General features: G+C 34.0%; 3 protein-coding genes across 6 annotated transcripts; 2 read left to right on the top strand and 1 right to left on the bottom strand.

Annotated features, from left to right (window-relative positions):
• The first annotated feature begins 100 nt into the window (after window positions 1–100).
• LOC115452316 (proteasome subunit alpha type-7-1) lies at window positions 101–2,373 on the top strand. The gene is made up of 3 exons (XM_030180813.2): window positions 101–312; window positions 396–866; window positions 2,156–2,373. Exons 1-3 carry the CDS (start codon window positions 211–213, stop codon window positions 2,330–2,332), a joined length of 750 nt encoding a protein of 249 aa, XP_030036673.1. The 5' UTR covers window positions 101–210; the 3' UTR covers window positions 2,333–2,373.
• Window positions 2,326–4,516, bottom strand: LOC115452315. Its single transcript, XM_030180810.2, has 6 exons — window positions 4,145–4,516; window positions 3,933–4,080; window positions 3,314–3,409; window positions 3,199–3,244; window positions 2,648–2,924; window positions 2,326–2,536 (listed from the first exon to the last, which is right to left on the bottom strand). Exons 1-6 carry the CDS (start codon window positions 4,514–4,516, stop codon window positions 2,387–2,389), a joined length of 1,089 nt encoding a protein of 362 aa, XP_030036670.2. The 3' UTR covers window positions 2,326–2,386.
• A 2,164-nt stretch (window positions 4,517–6,680) lies between these two features.
• On the top strand, window positions 6,681–23,396 carry LOC115452321 (protein FAN-like). Of its 4 annotated transcripts, XM_037441953.1 has the most exons (15): window positions 6,681–6,695; window positions 6,766–6,962; window positions 7,222–7,374; window positions 7,456–8,056; window positions 8,551–8,622; window positions 8,767–8,969; window positions 10,409–10,652; window positions 12,002–12,124; window positions 12,848–13,109; window positions 14,276–14,693; window positions 19,276–19,364; window positions 19,629–19,761; window positions 20,078–20,285; window positions 21,687–21,828; window positions 23,160–23,260. In XM_037441953.1, the coding sequence occupies exons 3-15, from the start codon at window positions 7,361–7,363 to the stop codon at window positions 23,258–23,260; spliced, it is 2,610 nt and encodes an 869-aa protein (XP_037297850.1). In that variant the 5' UTR covers window positions 6,681–6,695; window positions 6,766–6,962; window positions 7,222–7,360. The 4 variants fall into 4 exon arrangements, with proteins under 4 accessions (XP_037297850.1, XP_037297849.1, XP_037297851.1 ...); XM_037441952.1 differs by lacking the exon at window positions 6,681–6,695 and having other exon boundaries at window positions 6,710–6,962; XM_037441954.1 differs by lacking the exon at window positions 6,681–6,695 and having other exon boundaries at window positions 6,710–7,012.
• The last annotated feature ends 1,338 nt before the right edge of the window (window positions 23,397–24,734 follow it).

The following is a 24,734-nucleotide window of genomic DNA, read 5'->3' as shown; positions in this document are numbered from 1 at the left end:
ATATAGTACACTAAAAAGCACAATTATTTGTGTGAAATGCGTGATAGATAACAACTAAATAATTGCTCAGTGTAATAATTTTGGGAATCGATAATCGATATATTAATAGCTTCATACATGACATCCCAACACTACTTATATTTCGACAGCGGTGAACGAACAGTAAACTTCAATTTACAAAAATCATTCTAAGTTTATAAAAATAATAAAATGTCTGCACGATATGACAGAGCTATTACAGTATTTTCACCGGATGGACATTTGTTACAAGTAGAATATGCACAGGAAGCCGTCCGTAAGGGTTCCACGGCTGTAAGTATTTTGTAATTGGTTATGTTATTTCATACAGTCACTTGATGATGATTGTGAGTTTTTGAATGTTGTTTTGGTTCCAGGTCGGTGTTAGAGGCGCCGATGTGGTAGTATTAGGAGTTGAGAAGAAGTCTGTGGCTAAATTGCAAGAAGAGAGGACCGTGAGAAAAATATGCCTTCTGGATGATCATGTCGTCATGGCATTTGCCGGTTTGACTGCAGACGCTCGTATCTTGATCAATAGAGCTCAAATTGAATGTCAGTCACATAAACTGACTGTAGAAGACCCAGTCACATTGGAGTACATCACGAGATATATAGCTGGCCTCAAACAGAAATACACTCAGAGTAATGGTCGCCGTCCTTTCGGTATATCGTGCTTGATCGGTGGTTTCGATTACGACGGATCGCCACATTTGTTCCAAACTGAGCCTTCTGGAATTTACTATGAATGGAAAGCCAATGCCACTGGCAGGTCTGCAAAGACTGTGAGAGAGTTCTTGGAGAAGAACTATACAACTGCAGAAGTGGCTAACGAGAATGGCGCAGTGAAGGTAATAGTTTCTCTAATACTATGTCTTTGTTTGTTATTAGTTGTATGGTAAACACAAGTAGTAAGATTTTTATGAATTTTATATGAATTCCTATTAGTTTGTCAGTTATAGACCTTTTATAACCATATAAAGTGATCATGTGCCACTGTATAAGCTTTAAACTTTTGTGCCCAAATGATATTTTTTTTTCACAAAATTATTTTTTAGAATGTTAACTATTGACCAGCTTTGGTCACGGCTACGCTCGTGTGAAAGAGTTTGTTTGGTAAAATTTTCTCATGATAGAAAGTAGCCCACATTCTATGCAGGGTTACAAACTATCTCCATACCAAATTTCATTGAAATTGATAGTTTGTGAGATTACCGGGTTCAGACAGCCAAATAGATACAGCAGGGAACTTTATTTTATATTCATTTTTTCATACTTTTTAAAAGGAACAATTCCCTCATACATGGTTATTGGGTAATTTTAACCATTTACACATTGCATGTTAACAAAAGCTCTCAAAAGGAATATATTCCCCTGTTTTTACAACAACTGTTATTGATGCTTGTTCCTATTGGTCATAGTGTGATAATAAATAGCCTATAGGCCTTCCTTGTTAAATGGGCTATCCAATACTAGAAGAATTTTTCAATTTGCATCATTTGTTCTGGAGATTCATGCATACAAAGAAACTTTCCAGCTTTATATGTTAGTATAGATAAAGAAAAAAATATATTTTGATTTTAGTTATAGTGTCAAAGCCTTTTGAAGTTTTTAATTTGTTTGAAGGTCCTTATGTAGCTGACTATAACAAAAGTTATGATGAAACTAAGATATTTGCATGAAATGATTCTCTCTGGAGACTTAATTATAGTTTTCTTGCATAAAAATCAATACAAAATCCTCTAATTTGAATATAGTATCTTAATCATGATGGCTTAATAAGGCGTGGAATACTGTTGGGATGGATTATGGAAAAAATAGGGATTTGAAATACCCAATTGCTGCTTATGTGTGCTTATTAATTATAATTTAGAATAAATTATAACATTGTTAAGAAAACTGTTAACCCGCAGTACTTTATTTAAATTAAAAGTATGTGTACTAAAGTAGTAACATAAGAACGGCTTAATAGAGCCAGTTGTCAGTCCATAGAGACCTGATATATTACTTAGAAATTAATTTTTGCAAACAAAAATTATCAGGCCTCACTTATTACAATGCTTAGAAAAATCTAGGAAAACAAACACTATGGGCACTAATTTTATGAAGATTTTAATTTACTTTACTCTCATGATTTCAGCTGGCCATCCGTGCCCTTCTAGAGGTGGTGCAGTCTGGACAAAAGAACCTTGAAATAGCAGTAATGAGACGTGGCCAGCCCATGCAAATGCTTGACATTGACACTATTAACTCATATGTGTCAGTCATTGAAAAAGAAAAAGAAGAGGAAGCAGAAAAGAAAAAACAAAAGAAGTAATATGGTGTATTTTTTTTTTTAATAAAGGCATAAGTTCATAACAATTGCTTTCTTTTAAGAATTAAGTAAGTCAATAGTTTTAGAAATTTGAGAATACAGCTCCTTCAAATCAGAACCACACTCATGGTTTGGAGCTTTGTTGGCCATGATGTCACTAAACATTTGGTCCCATTCTCTGTGATAATGAGCTGAATTTTCATTGTTCTGTTGAAATAAAATGTTATCTTCATATTTAATAAGTTTAAAATAAAGATATAATTAATGTTAACATGGTAACAGTTTTATGAAGGATCAATATGCTTTTATGAAAAGTACCTCTGCAATAGAAACATCATCAATCTGGTCATTACTTATTGAGGGTAACACACAATTCAGTGAGCTACAGTAATTTCCTTTGTCACTGATTTTTCTCACAATATTCTGGTCAGCATCATTGTCTATGTCAAACTCAGCCAGTAACTCTACACTAGGATTGCTGCCAGAAGGTTCTGGATCCAGATCAGGCATGCTAAGAAATTGGCCAGGAAAATTCTCAGCGCTTTGCTGGCATGAATCATCATTAAAATTGATTATGTCATCTGGAGGTTTATCTCTGCAATATTAGGAGATTGAAATATTTAACTTTTCCCTTAGCATAAAATATTGCTAGTTTACACATTACGTTATACACACAAAATATGTGTTATTTAACTTAATTACTGACTAAATTACTTACTAAATATATTCAAGACAATAGTAACTATGTTGTACATAAAGTAAATAAATTTCTTTTTACTATTATTAAATATTATTGATATTTTATTCATCTGTTTAAAATTACTGTCATATAAAGTAGGTAGTATTTTTCCATCATATTTTTAACTTACCCTACACTTTCAGGCTTAACTTGTTTAGTATTTTCTTCATTATTGACTGTGGAAAGGAATGAATAAGGATATTTTGGTATGATAAAGGAAATGGTAAAAAGGATGGATAGGATACCTGGTGCAGGCAATATGCATTCTGATGACTCATTGTTTTGAGTCAGCCAATCCAACTCTATGTGTTCATCATCTTCACAATATCCATCTTGTGCATCTGAGAACAATAAACACAATATTGTGTACTATTACATATATACTTATAATAATATATACAAATATTTGTAAATACAAAATCTATTAATATGTACACATACATTATTATGTAGGAAATTTCGAATTTTCAATGAAAATACAATATTTCCTTCTGGGGGACAGCAAAATGTTTAAAATAAAAGCATTTTTTTCCCTTTTATTGCATTAACCAGTATTTAAGGGCGCTCTGGTGACGCTTCTATTATTTTTTGTTCAAAAGGGCACATTTTTTTATCTTTTTGGGACCACCTGAAGCGGCAAGAACCCATAGGATAGATAGATAGATATATAGATAATTATAGAGATTACATAAGTTAGGATTAAGTACACCCTAACTACAGGATTTGAGCTTCACATGTGACAAAGAGGAAAATATTCTACAATTCACATTAAGCCTGGTATATAGTTGTTGTAGGCTATTCCATAATTAGGTAACAAGGTGCCTAAAACACACAATATACCTAATATAAGGTTTAGTAATTTACCTTCCCAATCAATGAGATATTTAAATTGTTTCGAAGAATTTTGTAAAATCATGTCCTGGGCTGCTCTTTTTAATGCCATCCTCAAAGCACGTCGAGCTTTTTGCAATGGTGTCAAAAATATCATTTGTTCAATATGGTCACAGAATCCCTGTAATTTTAATAATTTAATAACGGAAAAACAAGAGTAAATACAAATAAATTAGAAAGTAAACCTTAGGTTTAAAACTTCTCTTCATAGCCAAAGCTTTCCTAGTAATTTTATTTAATAATTCTGGTCTTCCATACTGGAAATAATCGTGTACATATTCATGCATATATGGGTTGCTAGAATTACATAATGGATCTTGTAGATGAGAAGTTACTTTACGAAATCCATATAAATTTAATTGCCTTACGAAACTTGATATATTGGTTGTTTTAAAGACAGATTGATTGCATTGCAAATAATTATGCAAAACTCGGTAATTGAATAAAATAGTTCTTCCAGTACCACCCCATAAGATTGCCTCAGTTCGCAAATTAAGTAAATACCACAATTTTTGTGGAAAACGCATTTGAAATATAGCATTTTTATCCTCTTGCATTCTTATGAAACAAACAAAAAAAGATTTAACAATTTGAATTGCCGCCGACTGATGACATTTGCAATTTTTATGACATATTGTCTTGTTTTTTTTTTCTTCGTCCCTAGAGGACAGGCTACCAATCAATGATTAAAGAGTATAGAGGATGGGTAATATGGTCACGTGACATGCGGCACATTTAATGCATAAAATGGCGCCGACTCCGCCCCTTACAATAGTGATATGCTAGTACCAAAAATTTTGTATCGACATCGAAGAATTAAAAGAGAGACAAACAAGCCCAAAAAAGATCAAATACGCAAAAGGGTTAGGTTCTACCATAATATAAATATAACAAACCATAATATAAACAAACAAACTGAAACTGATTTATAAGTAACAATTGTTAAAGAAAGCAGTACCTGTTGTGACAAACATCCAGTTGTGTTTGATCTATATTTGTATGTTGCACTATTCCTTGCTAAAAATTTAAGTTACAGATTAACATATTTACTTAATACATGATAAATGGAATAAGATAGCGTAGTCAGCAATTATTTGGTTGGTTTTATTTTATTTTATTATTATGCTCTTTGATCGAGAAACATAACTATGGTTCAGCAAACTAAAATCAATGAGCGTAAAGATGGTGGTTAAGATAATCAATTATAATAATTATTTGCAATATCAACAATATGATTATGTATCTATTTCCGTGTATGCAAAGGTTGCTCGAAACATAAGACCGCCAATTGTAACAATATATCTTACATTTCATCTTTATGTTGTTTCTTTTATGTTTATCTATTCTTTTATGTAACAATTCAAATTTTATTCATAGCAATATATTAAAGTAATATTACTATTAGGTGAAGTATAATAATCATTACTATTTTACTTATCGGGAATATTGTTGGAAAACAGTTATCTTTACTCGCGTTAATTAAACGTGTGGTTTATGCATATCTTCTCAAAATGTAAAGAAATATGTATTTGGTGTAGGATTCCAATCACGTCGCTCAATATTCTCAATTCATTTTGCCTTGGTTTTTAAATGTTTTTGGTTATCTTAAAAAAATATTCTAATTTCACTTCGTTTGTCGTTCTGGATAATACAATATTGATGTGTGCTCTAACATTCTTTCAAAGACAAAAACCGTAACTGATAAACGGGCGTCTGTTAAAATATCGATATCAATAAGTTCTAAACAAATCCACCCACCCATCCCTAAGCTCGTGTGTAAACAAACATAATGATTTTAATGTGTATAAATCACGCCTAAAAGGGTCCAAAGCTTAACAAACCAGATCCCCATACCATTTTAATTGATAAAAACAAATCCAAAAAGTAAATATACAAAGATATTTGCTAATTTTCGGTAAAAACAGTTACTAACCTATGAAAAGATATTTCGGGGTCTTTCTTGCGTGAATTCGATTTGCATCCTTTCACACAACACTGAGTCATTTTCGAAACTTAACAAATACACTAATAAACACACTGAACAATTGAGAATATGATTATATTACTTTAAATTCAATATTTATGAAGATTTGTTTACATCGTCTGACACTACATGTACTTGCTGACTGGCCCGCATAAAATGGCGTTTCTGCCGCAAGGCGGTCCCAGTGTGTTGAAGTAAACGAAATAGTGCCATATGCGAAGAAAGCAATTATTTTTGTTTTTTGTTGCGTTCCAAATAAGCTTTGAGTAAAAGAGATAGACATATATATTGACAATTCTGCGTCGATTTCCCTAACATAAATATAACTTATTCATATAGCTAACTTTTGAAGCCTGTCCTCTTTATATTTAGTCATTGCAGGCTACATATTATTGTCTTGTCAAGAGATGCTGTCGTAGACAAATTATTGTTTGTGATACCGAGACGACGTGATGTCGTTTTTTTTTCTTAGATAATTCTATAAATTTACATAAAATAAAAAAAGCGCTATCTGTTGTGAAAAAGATTTATTATTCTGAGTAACGTTCAAGCGTAGGTATAGTGAAAAATCGATACCAGGCTTCAAGCAAAGTAATTTGGTAATTAAGTAAGTTATGTCTAGTGGACTCGAGTATCGAGTATCGAATCAATAATTAGATTGGCACATCGATAGTTAATAATGTGTCCTCGATCTTTACTTTCCGTGAGGAAGAACGAAGAACATCACTTATTATTTATTAAATGTCAACTTTGTAAGTTGTCATAACAGTTTTTGCTGTCTGCACTTTGCAAATCTGTGATTACTGTGTTTATTCTTTCCAGCTGCACCGTTTGTGAAACAGAATGAACCAAAACAAAAGTTCTTATTCAAAGATGATGTCAGTGACAAATTGTTATTGTTTGTGATACCTACCGAAGCGATGTCGTCTTTTTTTTAAATAATTCTAGAAATTATAAAAAAGCGCCATCTGTTGTCAAAAATCTATATTATTCTGAGCAGCGTTCACCAGCCAGGGCAGGTACAGTGAAAATTCAATTCCAGGCTCAAGCAGAGTAATGTGGTAACTAAGTAAGTTATGGCTAGTGGATTCGAATATTAAATCAATAGCTAGATTGGCAGATCGATAGTTAGAATAAAGTATCCTCGACCTTTACCTTCTGCCAGGAAGAATCGAAGAACATCACTTATTATTTATTAAATGTCATCTGTCAGTTATTAGTTGTCATAACAATTTCTGCTGTCTGCAATTTGAGATTAACTGTGTTTATTCTTTCCAGCTGTACCGTTTGTGAAACGGAACGAACCAAAACAAAAGGTGAAAGTTCTTATTTAGATGCCGGATTTTGCTTGACCGGTTAAGCTTAGCGGTGTAACACAAAAGATACTACTATACATTTTTTCGTCGGAGCATGCAAAATGGACAAATCAAGGTATATTATTTTGTACTTTATTTGTTGAATGACTCATTTATTTGTTTATTTTATAATTAATAGTTTTTGGCAATATTGTAGGTTTTCGATGCTGTTACTAGAGCCCGGCGAAGTTTATTTCGAAGATTTCTCATGTAGTATGCATTATAATGAATGCTTAGAAGTGGGGAACCCTACACATGGTCGACTGAAACTGTGCTCTAAATCTATTGTTTTTGAACCCAAGGACATGCGACCTCCACTCATAAAGTTACAATTCAAGGATTGTATTGATCTGACAGTGTTACACTTGAATGGCAAGAACAACACTATTAAAGTACGCACAAAACAATACGCGGAAATGCTCGAAGAGAACATTCTGGCACCATACAAATTTGTGTATGAAGAAAAAGATTTTTACATCTTTTTTGATTTTGCTTCGGCTGAAGAGTGTTTGAGTCAAATGCAGCAGCTGCAGAGAGCCTCAACTCTACATGCGCCTGAGCATAACAGCATGGTGGCCACTATTCTTCATTCAAGATACATGAGAATGGAGTTTGATCCTGTCATGATGGATGATTTTACTGAGGAGATAGTGTGTGAACTACAAGCTGAAAAAATATCACCCCTTGTCAGACATCAGGGTAAACTGGCTCTCACTCCAACTACTATCTATTTTCAACCTTTTAGTAATGTAGAAAGCGTAAGTATGCTTAATACAATTAAATATAATCAAATGCTAAGTTTCTTGAGAAGATGGTTTTTGACAATATTCAAAAAAGAATTTTTTCATTGTTTATATCAAAACTTTTCCATTGCACAATAATGCAGTAAATTGAAATGCACAAAAAATGTCCTTGCTTCATTGTCTTCTTAACAGTTTATGTGACAAGGACTTATATTTGTTGTTTAAGTAATAAATTGTAGTTTTATTAGTTGTTTGTTTATTAGACTCTGACTTATTATGGTTTTATTTATTCAATATGTCTAGTTACCTTTATTGCAAATGTTCGATTTCAATAACACAAAATAAACTATACTTATTTTGCTATAAGTTCAGTGTTAGTCACAAATACTGAAAATTTGCATCAAATTTTCCATAATAATATGCAATTCCTTTGTGTATTGTTTCCAACATTTGATGTCTAACTCCCAGGCTTTCTTTAAATTGTAACATTATTATTATCACATTTGCAGAGTCCAATTTTGAAGTTGAAACTGAAATATTTAAGGAGGATTTACAAAAGAAGATTTTTGCTAAGGCAAGTTGTATGTATCCCATTGTTTTTGTCTTACTTTCATGCTTTGATTGGTTAGAAATTATTAAAATGTCATTTTTATTTTGCAGAATTACTTATTGCTTGCTATGGCAATGATATATTGTTTTTTACACTTAATAATATTCGATTTTAGGGTCTTGAAATCTACAGTGCGGAAGAAAGCTCAGTGCCTCACATGTACCTGACATTTCAGCGTGAATATGACAGGGACAAAGTGTACAATATGTTGGAGAACTCTCCGGTTGTAAATCTCGAAAGTGTTCATGCTGAAGAGATGACACTCCAGTGGCAGAATGGTGTTGTGTCCAATTACGATTACCTGATGTATCTCAATTGGTAAGTTATTGTGCAATATTGTGATTCACATGTCCCTGATGTTAAGTGTTATGTTACAAAACAAAGCAGGCTATGTATGTTATATGATAAGCTGTAGACAGTCAGAAAGAGAAAGATCATGCAACAGATTCATTGGAAAACTTGGCCCACAAAAGTCCTTTCGCAAGTGGAGGGAAATGATTGAAATATTTGACTTGCAGTGGGATATTTAGTAAATCTACCCATAAATGTCTAGTGTAATGAATTAATGATATTGCATTTAAAAGTATGTAAAATATGGACAATGCTTGTATTAATTGAAGACTGTACATTGTACAAACATGACATTTCAAAGTATGTTTTCATATAAACATCAATATTAATCATAAAATATGCTACATAAGTGTACCTGTTAACAATAGTTGGGATTAATGACTCATGGTTGAATAAAAACACTTGGTAACCTATCTATTGTTTAGTCATAGAGGGAGTTTGTAGGCTATAAATATTGAATTCTATTTAATATAATATTAAATACCTATAAAATATATTTTCTTTTAATGATACGAAAAGTAAAATTTATCTTAGAAACCATTAGCTCTTGTAAAAATGTTTTAAGCTTATCAATTCTGTTCCATGTAAGGATAATTTTACTATATCGAAAAAAAATCGGGACAGTAGAATAAAAAAACAACATACTGTATTTATTTATTTTTGCATTTCATATAAAATTAAATTATATATATAAGCGGACTGAAATTGTTACAAGCGCTATCGTATAGACTCTAGACGATCGGCAAGTTTAAAGCAAACCAATGTATAAAGCCAATATAGATGTGTTTTGTGGAGGTGTCCACACATTTTCTGCTGTCAGTTTTTATTGTGTACAAGTGAGAGAAATGATTGTGAAGCGACTGCAAGTTGTGACAATCTACGATAAATGAGATTTGTACTCGTTGGCGCTTGTCTTAACACACGCACGCTTATCACACTGAGCGATGGCAAGGCAATTTTGTCACATATTGGTACTGGCCTTCACTTGGCAATAATTGGCTAACGTGTATTGCCATCTTGTATACGTTTTAAAATAACCAGGGTCGGCTCGTTCATAGGATGAACGGAGCGGCAGCTCTAGGTGCTAAGGGTCGGAGGACGCTCTCTGATTCTCTATGGTGAAGGCTTCTAGGTACCCGTGGTGCCCTTAGTGTCTGTAAGATGAAGCGAGCGGTGCGTTGCCCGGGGACCAGGTCGTAGTAAAGGCGCCAAGGGTCTGGGAAGGCGCCAGGGACATATACTTGTGATTTAAAAAAAATCGCCAGAAAAAAGGGGACAAAAATATTTCGCACTGGGCGTCTGTAATGCTCAGGCCGACCCTAAAAATAACAACGTGTATATCAATACTAAGTTGTTTTTTTTTTTTTATTATGTCCTTAGAAATAACGATCACCCTTTGATTTCAGTCTCGGGGACAGAAGTAAAAACGACCTGACGCAGTATCCCGTCTTTCCATGGGTTGTAGCTGATTACACATCAGAAACTTTAGATCTGAATAAATCTGAAACATTCCGGGATCTCTCAAAGCCGATGGGAGCTCTCAACCCTGACAGGTTGGAGAAATTAATGGAAAGGTTCTATGAAATGAGTGATCCGAGGTTTCTTTACGGATCGCATTATTCCGCCCCGGGACTTGTTTTATTTTATTTAGTAAGTAAAAATAACACCACATAAGTAACTTATGTGGTGTTATTTTTAAGTATCTTCTTAAAAATAACACCACATAAGTTACTCGGACCGTAGATGTAAAAAAGAAAGTGTATGTTTCGAAAGAAATAAATATCAGTATAAAATAATATTTTTTCGCGCCTCCAGGCGATTTTTGCAAGGCCTTCATTCTTTGTGTCCCTTGCCAGTGTATGCGCAAGGCCGCGGGCGAGAAAAATAAGGGCGCCGATTTCAATAGCAATTTCTGAGGATACCTACTAAAAGTGCGTGGTAAATAGTTTGGTGACAAAAAAGTCATCCTAAACGCGAGGCGCTGAGCGGTTGCCCCGTTCGCACCCCCTAAAGCCGCCGTTATCCTTAGTAGTGTGGCAGTTTATGTATTTCATTGTTGATCACTTTCCACTAAAATAATTCGTTTTCAATACTTTTTTTATAATAAAATATAATGTGTAAGTCGGTTGCATATTATGTTTTATAGGATCAGCGTGATATCTTATCAACACTTATTTATTGAAGTGTCATATCAGCTGTTATTGATTTTTGGATGTTCATTGTATGAATCATGCATTGAGGATGTAATAGTGTGCAATATCCTTTACAATAAAAATATGAATCTGACTTCAAGCAAAATTATAAATGTTCACGCTCTGCTGAGCAAAAATTATATATTCTTACGTAACCAAGTTTTTATGTATGTTTTTTTACCCTGACAAAGAGATTACTCTGTGCTTGGTCTTATATCTGGTGTAGTGGAAGTAGCGCCGGTTTTATACTTTCTTAAAGTATAGGTCAGTCAGTTTGTGTTACCCCGCATGTCCCGCATTGGAATGCCTATTATACGGGAACACAAAAAAATGTCCCTGACTACAACCAATTTGTCAGGTCACACAAAATGTCGGGTATATACTTTTTAAAAAATGGCCTTATTTGTCCCTCCTCTACTTTGAAACCACCCCTTAGTCACTGCCACCCTTAGTCCACGCCTTATATGGCTTATAGACATATCCGCCACTGAGTAGAAGTGATCAATGAAAGATTTTACGATCGTCAAAGTCAAACCGACATACCATGCTGGATGTATTCCAGCTAACCAGCGCATAAGACTTCTAACGCATATACACTACATGTACGATGGTTTGATTCTCTTCTATGCCTATATAAATTAACGTCACCAATTATGTTCTTCTACATTCGTTTTAAATAAACGATTACAATCATCGTTTCGTTTCCGAGAATAAACCAATCAAAATAAGTTATTTAGTGAGCATGTCAAAAAACTTTGTTCTGATTGGTAAATTTTCGCGTTAGTTATTAACTAATGTTGTTTTCAGGTAAGAAAGTATCCACAGTACATGTTATGTTTACAAAACGGAAGGTTCGACCATCCAGACAGGATGTTTAACTCCGTTAAAGATGTTTATAATAACTGTTTGCGGAACATGTCGGATTTTAAAGTAAGTGTACATTTTAGCGTTGTACGGCCTTGAATAATAAGATTTACTTTAAAGATAATGTGCACGTAATTTGCATATTACGAAATTAGGTTTTTGTTAAATTTTCAGTCTTCATACACGTTTACGCTTTTATCACAGAGGCGTTATTAGTACACTGACATTTCGCCGTTATATCCTTCCAATATCGGGATAAAGTGTCCAATAGGGTATTTGACTATGTTTGATTTTATGCATGTTTTAATATGTAACAGCAATTAGTACAAAAAAAAACCTTCTGTAAAAATAGCATTAAATAAAAATAGCACAAATTTCAAATATTAATACGTGCAGGAGTGGTAATATCGCTCCATTTCTTTCTTTCGCACGCATCGTAATGCTCGCTGATGTGACAAGCAAGTATTTAGTCTCTTTTCTGTTTATTGATACTCAGCCCCTAGTACCAAATTTCAATGGCTTATAACTTCTAGATGTTTGATCAGAAATTAATGATTTCTTCTGTTTTAGAATTTTATGACGTACATATCTTATAATAGTTATTTAAAAAAAAAATAGTCAAATACCCTATTTTTCGCCAATATTCAAACGGCCCACATTCCAATTCTAAGAACCCGTTGAAACTCTCATCTAAACTTTCAAACGCAAAACTTTACGGTTCACAGGCCAAGATCCACTAGACCAATAAAGCGAACACTTATTCAACCTTTTTTTTATTTCATATTACAGGAGTTAGTACCTGAATTCTACGACACAGAGGCTAAAGGCGACTTCCTAATAAATAAATACGATATAGACTTCGGTTACCGGTACGACGGTTCGAAGGTGGATAACGTGGCCCTCCCGCCTTGGGCATCTTCGCCTGAAGATTTCGTCAACAAGCTCAGGGAGGCGTTGGAATCAGAATACGTATCAAGACATTTGCATTTATGGATCGATCTCATATTTGGTTATAAGCAAAGAGGCGAGGAGGCTGTTAAAGCAAATAATGGTATGTAGTTTGTACAGTCACCTATAAAATTGTTGATCGAATTCAAAATGTCTATTTCGACAAGCGCGGCATTGGATGTCCACCGACGTCTACAAGGTGGCCAGACGACATTATAAATGACGCTTTTCAAAGAGTTTTTTTTGAATTTTTTTAAGATAGACCCATGTTCAACTGTAGACATCCTATTGGTGATAGTGATGGTAATAATGAATTATCTACATACGTGTTAACTTGAATAGACCTTTTTTTACCTATCATATAGTAAGCCTGTTGGTAGCAATGTAAAAAAACTATACATTAAGTAATTATATTTGTGCTATGTTGGCAACACTGCTGTCATGATGGTTCTAGTGTGCGCTGTGCAGTGTAAAACATTCTCTCACGTTTATAATAAAAGTCTTTCGAAGTTAAAGCATTTGTTGTGCTTTTATTTCATCAAAGCCCATTTCAATTAAATTTAGTAAAGAAAAAAAAATGTTTTGTACATAAAATTATATTGAATATTAAAAATTTTGAATTTAGTCAGCAACTTTTATACTTGACTGTACTTGTATTTTCACTCTGTAAAGGCTGGGGTTTTGTTTCAATTAAAATGGCGTCGCATTTTGAAAGCGTTTAAATAACCGTTAAATTATTATAATTTCTGGTTCTTGATTGTTTAAATGCAGATAAGTATTTCCCAAAATAAATGTACATAACGAAATAGTTTTTACGAAATATTGTTACGACTTTTGGTTTTCTCATCTGCTTTTTTTTTATTTGTCTTAATACATTAATTTCATATTATGGTATTTGATAGAACGTAAATGTATGAAGCCAAAGAAAAAAAGGACAGAGACGGTAAATTTCGTAATAATATTTCATAAAGATTATTTCGTTACGTGCATTTATTTTGAGAAATACTCAGGTTTGCTTCAAGAGTGTTATGCAATATTTTTATTTATTCACTTTATTTAATATTGATTGAGATTTTAAATATCTTTGACGTCAACTTTATTAGGGATTCTAGCATAAGCATTCATACGCAATGATTGCATCATTTATTGTAAAGGAAAACATGGAAATAAAATCTAGCAAATAAATCGTATCGCTATGGCTTGCCAAAAGAAAATACCTGTACTACTTAACATAAAACAAATATCATACTCCGACGAATTTTTTTTCAGTTTTCCACCACGTGTGCTACGAAGGTGCAGTCAACCTCGAGTGCATTTACGACATGAACGACCGGCACGCTTTGGAAGTACAAATTATGGAGTTCGGCCAAGTGCCGAAGCAACTGTTCACCAAACCGCACGTGAAAAAAATCTCGCATCGTGTCGCAAGGCCATTATCACAAGATACCAACGGATGGACCTACAGTATGGAGAATGTAGATGTGATACGGCTTCATAAGGAAGCTGTTACGTGTGTTGTACGTCAAGGGGATAGAATAGTGTCGGTGGGACGCGACGGGACTCTAAAAGTGTATGATACAGTGCAAAGGAAGCAGATTAGGAGTGTTGTGTTATCGTCTACCCCTTTGAGTTCGTGCGTGATGATAGATGATAACACTGTCGCTGTAGGATCGTGGGATAATGAAATGTAAGTTTGTAATAATAAGGATCAGCTTAGAATTTATTTATTTTTTTGGCAAATTGTTGATGTTTTAATTCAGAATGTGTAATTCAGAATTTGATTTTGGCTTTTATTATAAAAGGAATTAGTTTACTCGGTGAAGCCTCTCTTAAGAGCGTTTACGTGCCGCGCGTGAAGTCAACTATAGGTAATTCTTCGCAAAATTCACTCACACAGAGCCGTTGCGTAGCTGTGTGCGTAGAGTTAGCGCGTCGGCTATCTTTATAGTCAGACCAACCAATTTTGATCTTTTCGCTTTAATTATCTAATTGGAATGTAACTTATGATTTATGAATTTGTGATAAATGAAGAATTCTATTATTAAATATATAAGAATTCATCATGAAATAGTTTATATGTATCATTTTGTAATTATAAAAAAAAATAAACATTTTTAACAAATTTTAACGGCAATTTTACAAATTGTTATTTTCACTTTTTAAAGCATTTGCATTTAGAAAGTACCCTTTAGTAAAGTGGAGCTCATCATGAAGCCGAAAGATAGGCACCAGAACTCCGTAATCAGACAATAAATCAGGAAAATTACTATGCTACGATGTTTATAATGGACCACATAATTACTCCATAGATCTGCAGTTTTTAATATTTAGCGTATTGAAAGTTTAAATTAAGTCATTAGAAATTACATATTGGAATTTATATTTTGAGTCAGAAGGTGTATGTAATGAGATGTCATTTTTAGGTGTATAACTAAAAAGTGAGAAATAAAAAGACTCCCTTTTTCGGAAGTTGGTTATATTTTTGGATAGTTTTTTTAATAGGTATTGCTTCTCAGTGACATCAATCATCAATCGATCGATTGTACATCCATGTATAACAATTTACCAGTTTTATATCCATAGTTTTGCATAATATTTGCGACACACGACGAAGCAAAATACTTGGTTCTGTACTTTTTTTTGACCAACAGCAGTCAGCTTTGACTGTAAGTATGGGAATACTGTTCTTTTTTACATCGCCACAGGCAACATCTTTATCAGTTTCTTCCCTAGTGGCCTCTTGCATCCTGTCCTCTGCAGCTAATTTCAATAATTTAGCTAACTCGTCGTAACATTTCATGTAAACATTTTGCGTTAATATTGGTAAATCTATGGAAGCTAACTGTTCGTTTAAATTTGATCTACCAACTTTAGTCATCATAGCTCCATTCACAGTTCCACGATATACGTCCATACTATCAGTATATCTCTTAGCGCTTAAATAGCTTAAATTCCATGTTGCACATATTACACTTCATTAAAAATGTTGACTGCAAGCAAACATTCTCTTTCAATAGTTGTAAATGTTCGATACTACAACCTGTTTATTTGTTGTGGTTATTGAGTGTTTTAATTTGATCCAAAAAATATTGAAAATCTATAGTTTTGCGGCTTTTAATAACCTTATTTATTTTGAGTGTAATATCAGGCACGATTACCTAAAAATTAAAAAAAATATATAGAATATACTATTATTGTTATCGAAGTTTACGCAAACACTACATACTTAAGTAAAACTGCATATGGATCTAGACGCGTTTAATTTATACAAGTATAATGACGCCGAAACCTGCACAGGGTTAAACGTCAGGATAAAATTATATGTAAAATTGATGTGAGCGTGTAAACCTAAACTAGCCCAAATAGTTAAGAAGATAGGTATACTAACTACTACTAGTAGTTTTATTCACTAGCTACATAAATTACCAAATCCCTTATTTCTAAGGTTCAAAGAGGAGAAAGATACAGGATTCCGTCTCTCGTCACTTGAATTTTCTTAACAGTGCGCATCAGTGAACACAAAAACCTTGTTATTTGAAAGTAAGCGTAAATATGCATTATGCAAAAAAATCAGCCAAGTGCGAGTGGGACTCGCGCTCTGGGTATTTGGCGAGTTGTAAACGTTTTGACAACGGGACAGCAAAGTGATTCTATAAGGCTAAGAACTCACGAAGCGAGTTTTTTACTCGCGCCCGCCGTGGTTGAGAAACGGCTGTTTTATTTCCAAACTCATGACGACCGGAGATCTGTGCGATTTGTAACCACCGCGGTTCCGATTATGTCCTGCAAACTTGGCGAGCGATTATCGCAAGGCGGGCGGTTACAAAATGGACAGTTAACGGTCAGTTGAGTTCCAGAACGCCATGGACACATATCAGAAACGATCACGATGGAGGAAAATGGCGTCAGATTTCTGTAACCACCCCTCCCCTACCGACTACTGCAGTCGCCCACCTACTAACCACAGAGCGCGCTGGTGCTACCGTGGCCCGCACGATTCTACTAGTTGGCCGCCAATATAGCGAGTACCGCATACAACCGCGCACGCCGCGGGCGTAAAACGAGTTTTGAAATGTGCGTTTAGTCCATTGAAATGTTACAATTTAATGACCGAATATTGCATTTCTTGGAGGACGCAATTTTATTTTTGGGCCATGTGTGGGGGTCAATAGAAGCTTAACCTCAAGTTTGTGGGTTCCTTGTCCCCCGGCCGCCATCTTGGAAAAAGGGGTGAAAACACTTTTTTCGCGATATCTCGGAAACTATACGTCTTACAAAAATTTTGTAAAGCCATAATTTGTAGCAAATTGTTTTGCCTGCAAATATGTTTTTTTTCTCCTTTATCCCCCAAATGGTAACTCATACCTTTTCTACCTGCATAACATTCGAGGAGTTAAATTTGGTAAGTTCTATGGCAAAGAATAGAGTTAGGAATAAATAAGTAAAGTTGTACGAATTTAACAAAAAAATTGTAATAATATATTTACAATAAAAAAAATCAAAAATAAGTTAAACATTTTGTTTCGACCAGATTCTCATGAGCATTGGCGAACCCGGTAAACTTTAGAGCGCTGTAACAGCGTTTTAAATGAATGAAATAAAAAAAAATTATAGGGAACAATTTTTTCTCAAAAGATCATTTACAAGTTAGTTTGAGGTAATTTTTTTGTAAAATGTAAAAAAAAAGTTATAGAGCAAAAAAGAAAACTTTTATAAACATTTTCTCACATTTTTGCTTATAACTTCTTTAATTTTTAATTTTAGGGCAAAAAGTTATATAAACATATTTGTAGGCAAAACAATTTGCTACAAATTATGTCTTTACAAAATTTATGTAAGACGCATAGTTTTCGAGATATCGCGAAAAGTGTTTTCACCCCTTTTTCCATGATGGCGGCCAGGGGACAAGGGGGGCGACCTCACAAACTTGAGATTAAGCTTCTATTGACCCCCCACACATGTTCTAAAAATAAAATTGGGTCCTCTAAAAATACAAAGCTCATGTAACATTTCAATGGGCTAATTGTTTTTAGCTTAAGGTTCCATTTTTTCCTTCGAGTAACTATGCTCAAGTGTTTAATGAGTAAAAAGCAACAACCATAACTACAGACGCATGTTATAACATTAGTACATCAATCTTTTAGCTTTTGCTTTAGCCGAAGTTTCAGCGTTGTTACGTTTCCTTTTCTTGCCTAGAAATAGCTTTACTTCCCATTGTGTCTGAAACATAATAATATAATAATAATTTATAGTAACTACTAAAATTATTGTCAATCATTAAAGAAAAAAAAAATTTACTTACTAAAGTACTAAGATGTGGCAATCACTGTATACACGTGACTATTTTTCTACGCACAGCAAAGTCCAACTGGAGTCTCGCCGGAGCGACGAGCGATACGTCCTCTCTCTAGAAAGCCTCAAGGCGGACTAATTTGAAACGATTTGCGCGTTGCGTTTTATAGTGGTATTTAAAATATTTATAGAAAAATAACAGAACTAATTTTGTAGAATTTTTAAATTGTATGTTTTTAAGGAGATGTTCTTCTATTATAGTAATTCAATATTATATTCAATTAAGTAAGATATAGTGATAAAAATAATCATTTAAATGACCAACATTTCTGAAATTTTCGAATTCTTTGAATTTTTATTTCTCATGAATTAAACATAAAAAGATATTTTTTCTCTACAAACTTTTTTCTTCAGGATCTTTTTAGTTAGATAAAAATAACATATTGTTATGTTCCTTAGTGGTTTAAGATATTTTGAGCTTCGAAATAGACGTTCGAAGCGCAAATTTGAAAACCTCTGTTCAGTAATCATTAAACAATTTACAAATACTCAATAAATCTAAAAAATTTTCTCTACTAACTTTTTAGACAACAAAATTTTCTATAATAATTACTAATTCATATGTTTTTAAAATAATGTTTTGATGGATATTATCTCCTTCGAAAAGTGCTGTTTTTGAGACATACGGCGCGCGGATGCGTAAACGCTCTTAAGTGACGCTCTTACTACATGTGCCAACTGATTTTTTGTTATAGATTTTCCCATCAGATATTTTAAGTTTTCAAGTTTACCTTTATGAGTGATGTGGATCAGTTTCTACTGATTTGTGTATTTTTTTTATTTATATCTTAATTATTAAGGGTTTAATTTAGATACAGATATTGTCGCTGCGAAATATTTTCTAAATAGGTGAATTATTTATAGTCCTATGTTACTATAAACAGTATTTGATTTGGTAAATTATTTTCATATTACAGATATTTATACGATATGGAATATGGTAGAGTTGTAATGAATTTTCGAGCGCACGACGATTCCGTTAGCTGCTTGTTGTGGTTACAAAAAGGTATGAATTTAGTTTTTTTTAAACATTCAAAGTATGTGGCTTCAACCATAGCTCAGTATTTACAAACCTTATGGCTATCAATTTAAGACACAAAATACCACATTCAATAATTAACATGCTATTTTTGTACCATATTGTATAGCCTAATTTTACATAATTACGATATGCCAATGTATCTGGCGAAATGTAGTCATGATATACCCTGGTCTGCCTGGTCCTGAAAAAAGAAAAAAGCGTAATGATATGTTAAATATTACATTCTAGAACAGTTGTTGTTCTCGGGCGGATCGGACGGCGTGGTCCGCGCTTGGGGCGAGGTCGGGAGGACCGGACGAGTCCTGCGCGGACTCGAGGCAGAGTTTGATCATGACGGCAAAATCACATGCATCGCGTACAGGTTAATAATTCGCTTTAATTGTTTTTAATTATTATTACATAAAACTAAGTCTACATTTTTATTTAATAAATCTCATTAATTGACATATCAAAGTTGGAAATTAAATTGTGTAGAGATGGACTGAATTAAGAAGCTGTAGAAAATTCTTTCATTGATTTATTTAACTTTGTGTTGCGGGTAAAAATGTGATTTTTACAAGCCTGATTATTATACCGCGGTAGATAATTGACCCTTGCTCTTAAAACTTTAATATGTGCCTTTTATGACTAATTTCAAAACTTACCTATTCGACGGTGTTTTATTTTTCTTTCCATAGACGCCGTCGGCACGAGCTGGATATCATAACAGGCACTAGTGACGGGGAAGTGTTTATATGGAACTATACAACTAAGGAACTAGTGAATAAGCTGTCCATCTATCCGTCCGGGGTTACAGGAGTGTGTTTCGTACTATCTGCAGAGAGAATTGTGACGTCCAGTGAGGAGGGAGATATAACCGTAACTGATCTCAGTGTGATGCATTCGGTAAGTATATATAGATAAACCACTGAGATATGCGTTGCTTGTAGTTTTGCCATGTATGAATAGTATGGTAAAAACTGGACAACATGCCGAAGTGAGACATTTTTTTTTTATACGTGGGTACTCGACGTCACTGTTTTACACGCGCTAAGACTCAAGTGATACGTCAGATTGCTGGAATCGTACTGAGTTTATTTGCTAAGTGACACGATATTTATAACAGCGAATGGATGCAACCACCCGCATAATACAAATATAACAATACACTAGCTTCTAGACGTGTTTCAGTTTGTGTAGAACATAGATGTACGGGATTTGGTGGCCGGACAAGGATTACGTTTGATTCATAAATGTAAATGACTAAAGTCCGGGTAAAATATGGTTTATGTACACTGAACCAGACTAAATGGTAAAGTAGTAATGGTAATAAAAACACGCGAACTAGTTGACGAACGAACGTTTGAACGTGAACTGATTGGTAAAACGAATACAATAAGTAATTCGTGTGGTGTAAAGCGCTGACACAGCGCTGCGCGATGTAGGTTGCTTCAACCGTACAATAGAATTTAAGTAAACAAACCCTTAGAAAAACTGATAAACCCAGGGGTTTATAGTTTGTAAGGGGTTAATAAATCAGGATTTAGAGACTCGTTGAGTACAGACGATTGGTCGCGAACACGAGTGTGTAAACAGCTTATACAGGTGTATTTGTTACCTCATAATTCAGTCATATTTATTCTTCAAGTCATTCGGAGAATTATTTACCAATTGTCTAAATAAGGCATAAACGTATAGTTTTAAATTAGTAAAATAATTTTAAGTGTTGGTCCAGTAGTTCCAAAGATTTTCACTGTAATCAAACTTGCAAAAATACGACATGTATAGTCTTGGTAATATTTGTGATAACACCTCTATCCAATGGGGTTTCTTTGCTTGAGGTCGACCGACAATATGTCGCACTTATATTTCAATGGGAGGTTAAATCGCGGCGAGGCTCCACATGGGAGTAAAAAAGCAATCAATATTATGATTAAAAAATTCCCCTTTTATCTGCCATCCCGATCCACTCCAAGCAACGTTACGTATATTATATTCCATGATATGATACAGGGCGAGCCTATCGCCATATCGGACACAATTTCCATATTTTAATCTGATACTGAGCACAAAAATCCCATATCACTATAGACGCTGTATTTGTACCCGAAATCTCAGAGCGGTAGCGGTACCGCGCACACTATACCACCAAAGCGGCAGTAATCATGTGTGTTTCTTATAATGTCGTGGCAAACTAAAAGTAATACATTTAATATAGTGGTTTGTAAGGTATAATTAATCTAATGTAATTACCACTGCCTGTTCTAAAAAATAAATAATATGGCGTGTGTACTGTGTGCTGTGTAGGTGTACCACAAGCGGCTGCCGTGCGCGGCGCGGTCGCTGTGCGGGGACGGGCGCGCGGCGCTGTGGGTGGGCGGCGCGGGCGCGCTGCGGCTCTGGAACATGCTCGCCGTCACGCAGGACAGCGAACTACACGTACACGATGGTAACTGCCAACTTCACTGGTTTACTTTTCTACCTGGATGCAGGCGGCTTCTAACAGGTTGGTCTAGAAATATTTAGGGAGGCTTATGTTCAGCAGTGGACTTCGGAAAGCTGAAGGAGAAAATACTTCTTTTTCCCACCTGTCTTTATCCCATCCACTGCGGGCTTGATAGAAGGAACATCTCGAAGAATGTTGCAGAAACGATTCGTTTTATTGTTTTTTAGACTTGGCGATATACAGCTTTATTTTTACACTATGTTACTAAATGGAACCACATATTCGTCTTTACCTGTGCTAACATTGTGCCAATAACCATCAATATATAACAAATATTTTCGCCAAAGTCTAAAATCGTCCTTCTATAAGTAGTTTTAATAAGAATACCTACATTCTGTAGCACCGTGTTTTGCACTGACCTTTCAATCAAGTTGATTGCTAGTGATTTCTAAATAATAATGTACATACTTTTGAAGAAGTAGCGATAAATGTAAAGGACAGGGACATCTGTTATCTATATTAAACATTTTTCATTATGAAAAAGTATATTAAAAACATTAGCATCTTTCTGTTTGAAATAGATAGTGAATCTTGTTTTTTCACTGCGGAACTGTAATTGCTAATAAGCCTATTTATTACTCCTTATCTATTAAAGATAGATATTACTTATATTGCGTGGGCTTTTTGCATATTTGCTTAGTGTATACAATTTATTTTTTCATGATTTTGTTATTTCTGTAAAATAAAGACAGTATATCTTACAACGCACGTGAATACTATCTCCAAAGTTTATTTAATTTATTAATTCATATACGTTAGGTTTTTAATATCTACATGTAATCCTCCAAAAAAATGGTTATCGAAAAAATGCAACCGTAAGTCCTGTTTAGTCGATTTGATATAAGTAAATTCGTGTAGTTAGAAGCCAGCCCTCCATTGAAAGCCAATATGACTGTTGCGCACGTTGGCATCCGCAAAGTATAACTACTAAACGTAATACCAATTAACCAATTGTATTCTAGAATATTTATGAACGCGTCCAAAGAATTAGTCCCGAATTCATCATGCATAGAGTTTTTCTCAGTTAAATAAAGACTTTCTAGAATACGCTTCTCGCATCCAACCGCAGAAAAAACAACAAAATTATCCTGAACAACCGATTTAAAACCATGTATCTATATATTCTTTTTATAGAATAATATATATACCTACTCGAACTTAGCATAAATTTTGAATGTTGAATTTGTGTTCGTTGTTTTACATATTATCTTTAGAATTTGTTTCGAAATTACATAGAATTTAGATGTTTAAAGAATAAAATGTGTTTGTTTCAGAGGCAATAAACAGCATTTACTTCGACGCGAGTTCAAATACCTTAGTAACAGCGAGCGACGATAAAACAATAAAAATATGGAAGCTAACTAAGTGTTCCTGATGAAAATGATATATTTATGGACAGTATTAATTTCGTGATTTTTTATTTACGATAAGCCTTGAAAATGTGATATGAGATATATAATGATGCAAGATTGCTCTACAAATGAAAATATATTTAATTAACTTCATGTTAACTTTAGTTTTTTTTTCCTCATTAACTATTGGATGTCGCTGTGTAATCCTTGTTTTTCGGTTCAATATTACGGCGTACTCACAAGTTTATTATTAACAATGGGGTTATGCACGATGTTTCCTCATTCTCGCAACTTTTTTCTATTAAAAATTGTATTTTTTTCTCTTTACGAAAATAATCTATTCATAAGCGTCGTTGAAAGTAATTAGGTAGAAGCTGAGCTAAATATATCCTATATTAGACGATGGTCGCGGCTGCGCTAGCTTGAAAAGCCTTTCCCGCTGCAATTCTCTAAAATATAACGATTTTTAGTGGCATTTGCCGCCAGCGCCATCTATTTGAATAAACAATTATTTGCTATGTTAGCAATTTTTTTTTCTTTTTCATCCCTGTATTATATACTTGCCCACTGCTGAGCACGGGCCTCCTCTACCACTGAGAGGGAAGTTAGCAAATTACGGTGATAAAAAAGGACATGTGTTAACCAGGGCATGGTCCGTCTGTCTGTCAAATTGCATCTTAATCCGTTCACCTGTTTCTGTATTCTTACAAACACAGAAAAAAAAACAGTTTCGCATTTGTTTTTTTCGTTAAGATAGAAGTAGGAAAAGATTCGTATAAATATACATATTATCTATCGATAGAAATATACAGTACCGAAGTTAATTTTATTTTGCTGTTTAACTGTAAGATGTCTTTGTCCAGATGTAGGTAAACAAAAGATGACTAACTACCCTTTGTTTATACCTATCGAACTAACTATAGTTGAGATGACGCGACGACGCGTGACGGTTGTATATATTTTATAAATAATGGACAGTAATAGGGTTTTAATTTAAACAAAATATTCCTTATATAGCCCAATATTTGTGCAAAAAGCGCGGTAGTAAAAATTATGAAATTATTTACTTCATAGATCCGGAATTAGATTAAATAGCAATGAATGACTTATCTTTCAGCTATATGATATTATATATTGGTTTCGTCCATATTTAATGTAAACAAATGTCGAAGTCTATAATGATAAATCTCTGGACTTTTGAAATAAACACTTCTGAGCTCATCTGGGTTTTGCGCCCATTCAAAAAATCCTTTAGTGTTTCTTTAATGTTGACTGTGATTTGAAAATCTATTGAAATGATTTTAACGTTGAGAATATGACCTATGCTTTCTCTTATAGCGGAAATGCTTTCCCCAGCCGTAGACTTGATTAAAAGGTGTGATTCCTGTTAAAATCTTGATGAGTAATTCTTTAACATGGTAATTGATATGTTAAGGTAAGTACCGATAGCACTGCATCTGATGTACGCTATATCTTGCCGAGATGGCCCCTTGATGA

Source organism: Manduca sexta, chromosome 23 (genome assembly GCF_014839805.1).
Source record: "Manduca sexta isolate Smith_Timp_Sample1 chromosome 23, JHU_Msex_v1.0, whole genome shotgun sequence".
Lineage (NCBI taxonomy): Eukaryota > Metazoa > Arthropoda > Insecta > Lepidoptera > Sphingidae > Manduca > Manduca sexta.
The sequence above is the reverse complement of the archived record's forward strand: the minus strand, read 5'-3'. Positions and strand labels throughout refer to the sequence as shown.

Excerpts from the sequence above, each read along its gene's own strand:
- LOC115452316 (XM_030180813.2), top strand. The coding sequence starts at position 211 with ATGTCTGCACGATATGACAGAGCTATTACAGTATTTTCACCGGATGGA. Across the intron at positions 313-395 it reads TCCGTAAGGGTTCCACGGCT|GTCGGTGTTAGAGGCGCCGA; the intron begins GTAAGTATTTTG and ends TTTTGGTTCCAG. Across the intron at positions 867-2,155 it reads ACGAGAATGGCGCAGTGAAG|CTGGCCATCCGTGCCCTTCT; the intron begins GTAATAGTTTCT and ends TCATGATTTCAG.
- LOC115452315 (XM_030180810.2), bottom strand. The coding sequence starts at position 4,516 with ATGCAAGAGGATAAAAATGCTATATTTCAAATGCGTTTTCCACAAAAA. Across the intron at positions 3,410-3,932 it reads ATATCTCATTGATTGGGAAG|ATGCACAAGATGGATATTGT; the intron begins GTAAATTACTAA and ends TATTGTTCTCAG. Across the intron at positions 2,925-3,198 it reads GTTAAGCCTGAAAGTGTAGG|AGATAAACCTCCAGATGACA; the intron begins GTAAGTTAAAAA and ends CTAATATTGCAG.
- LOC115452321 (XM_037441951.1), top strand. Across the intron at positions 19,762-20,077 it reads ATCACATGCATCGCGTACAG|ACGCCGTCGGCACGAGCTGG; the intron begins GTTAATAATTCG and ends TTCTTTCCATAG. Across the intron at positions 21,829-23,159 it reads CGAACTACACGTACACGATG|AGGCAATAAACAGCATTTAC; the intron begins GTAACTGCCAAC and ends TGTTTGTTTCAG.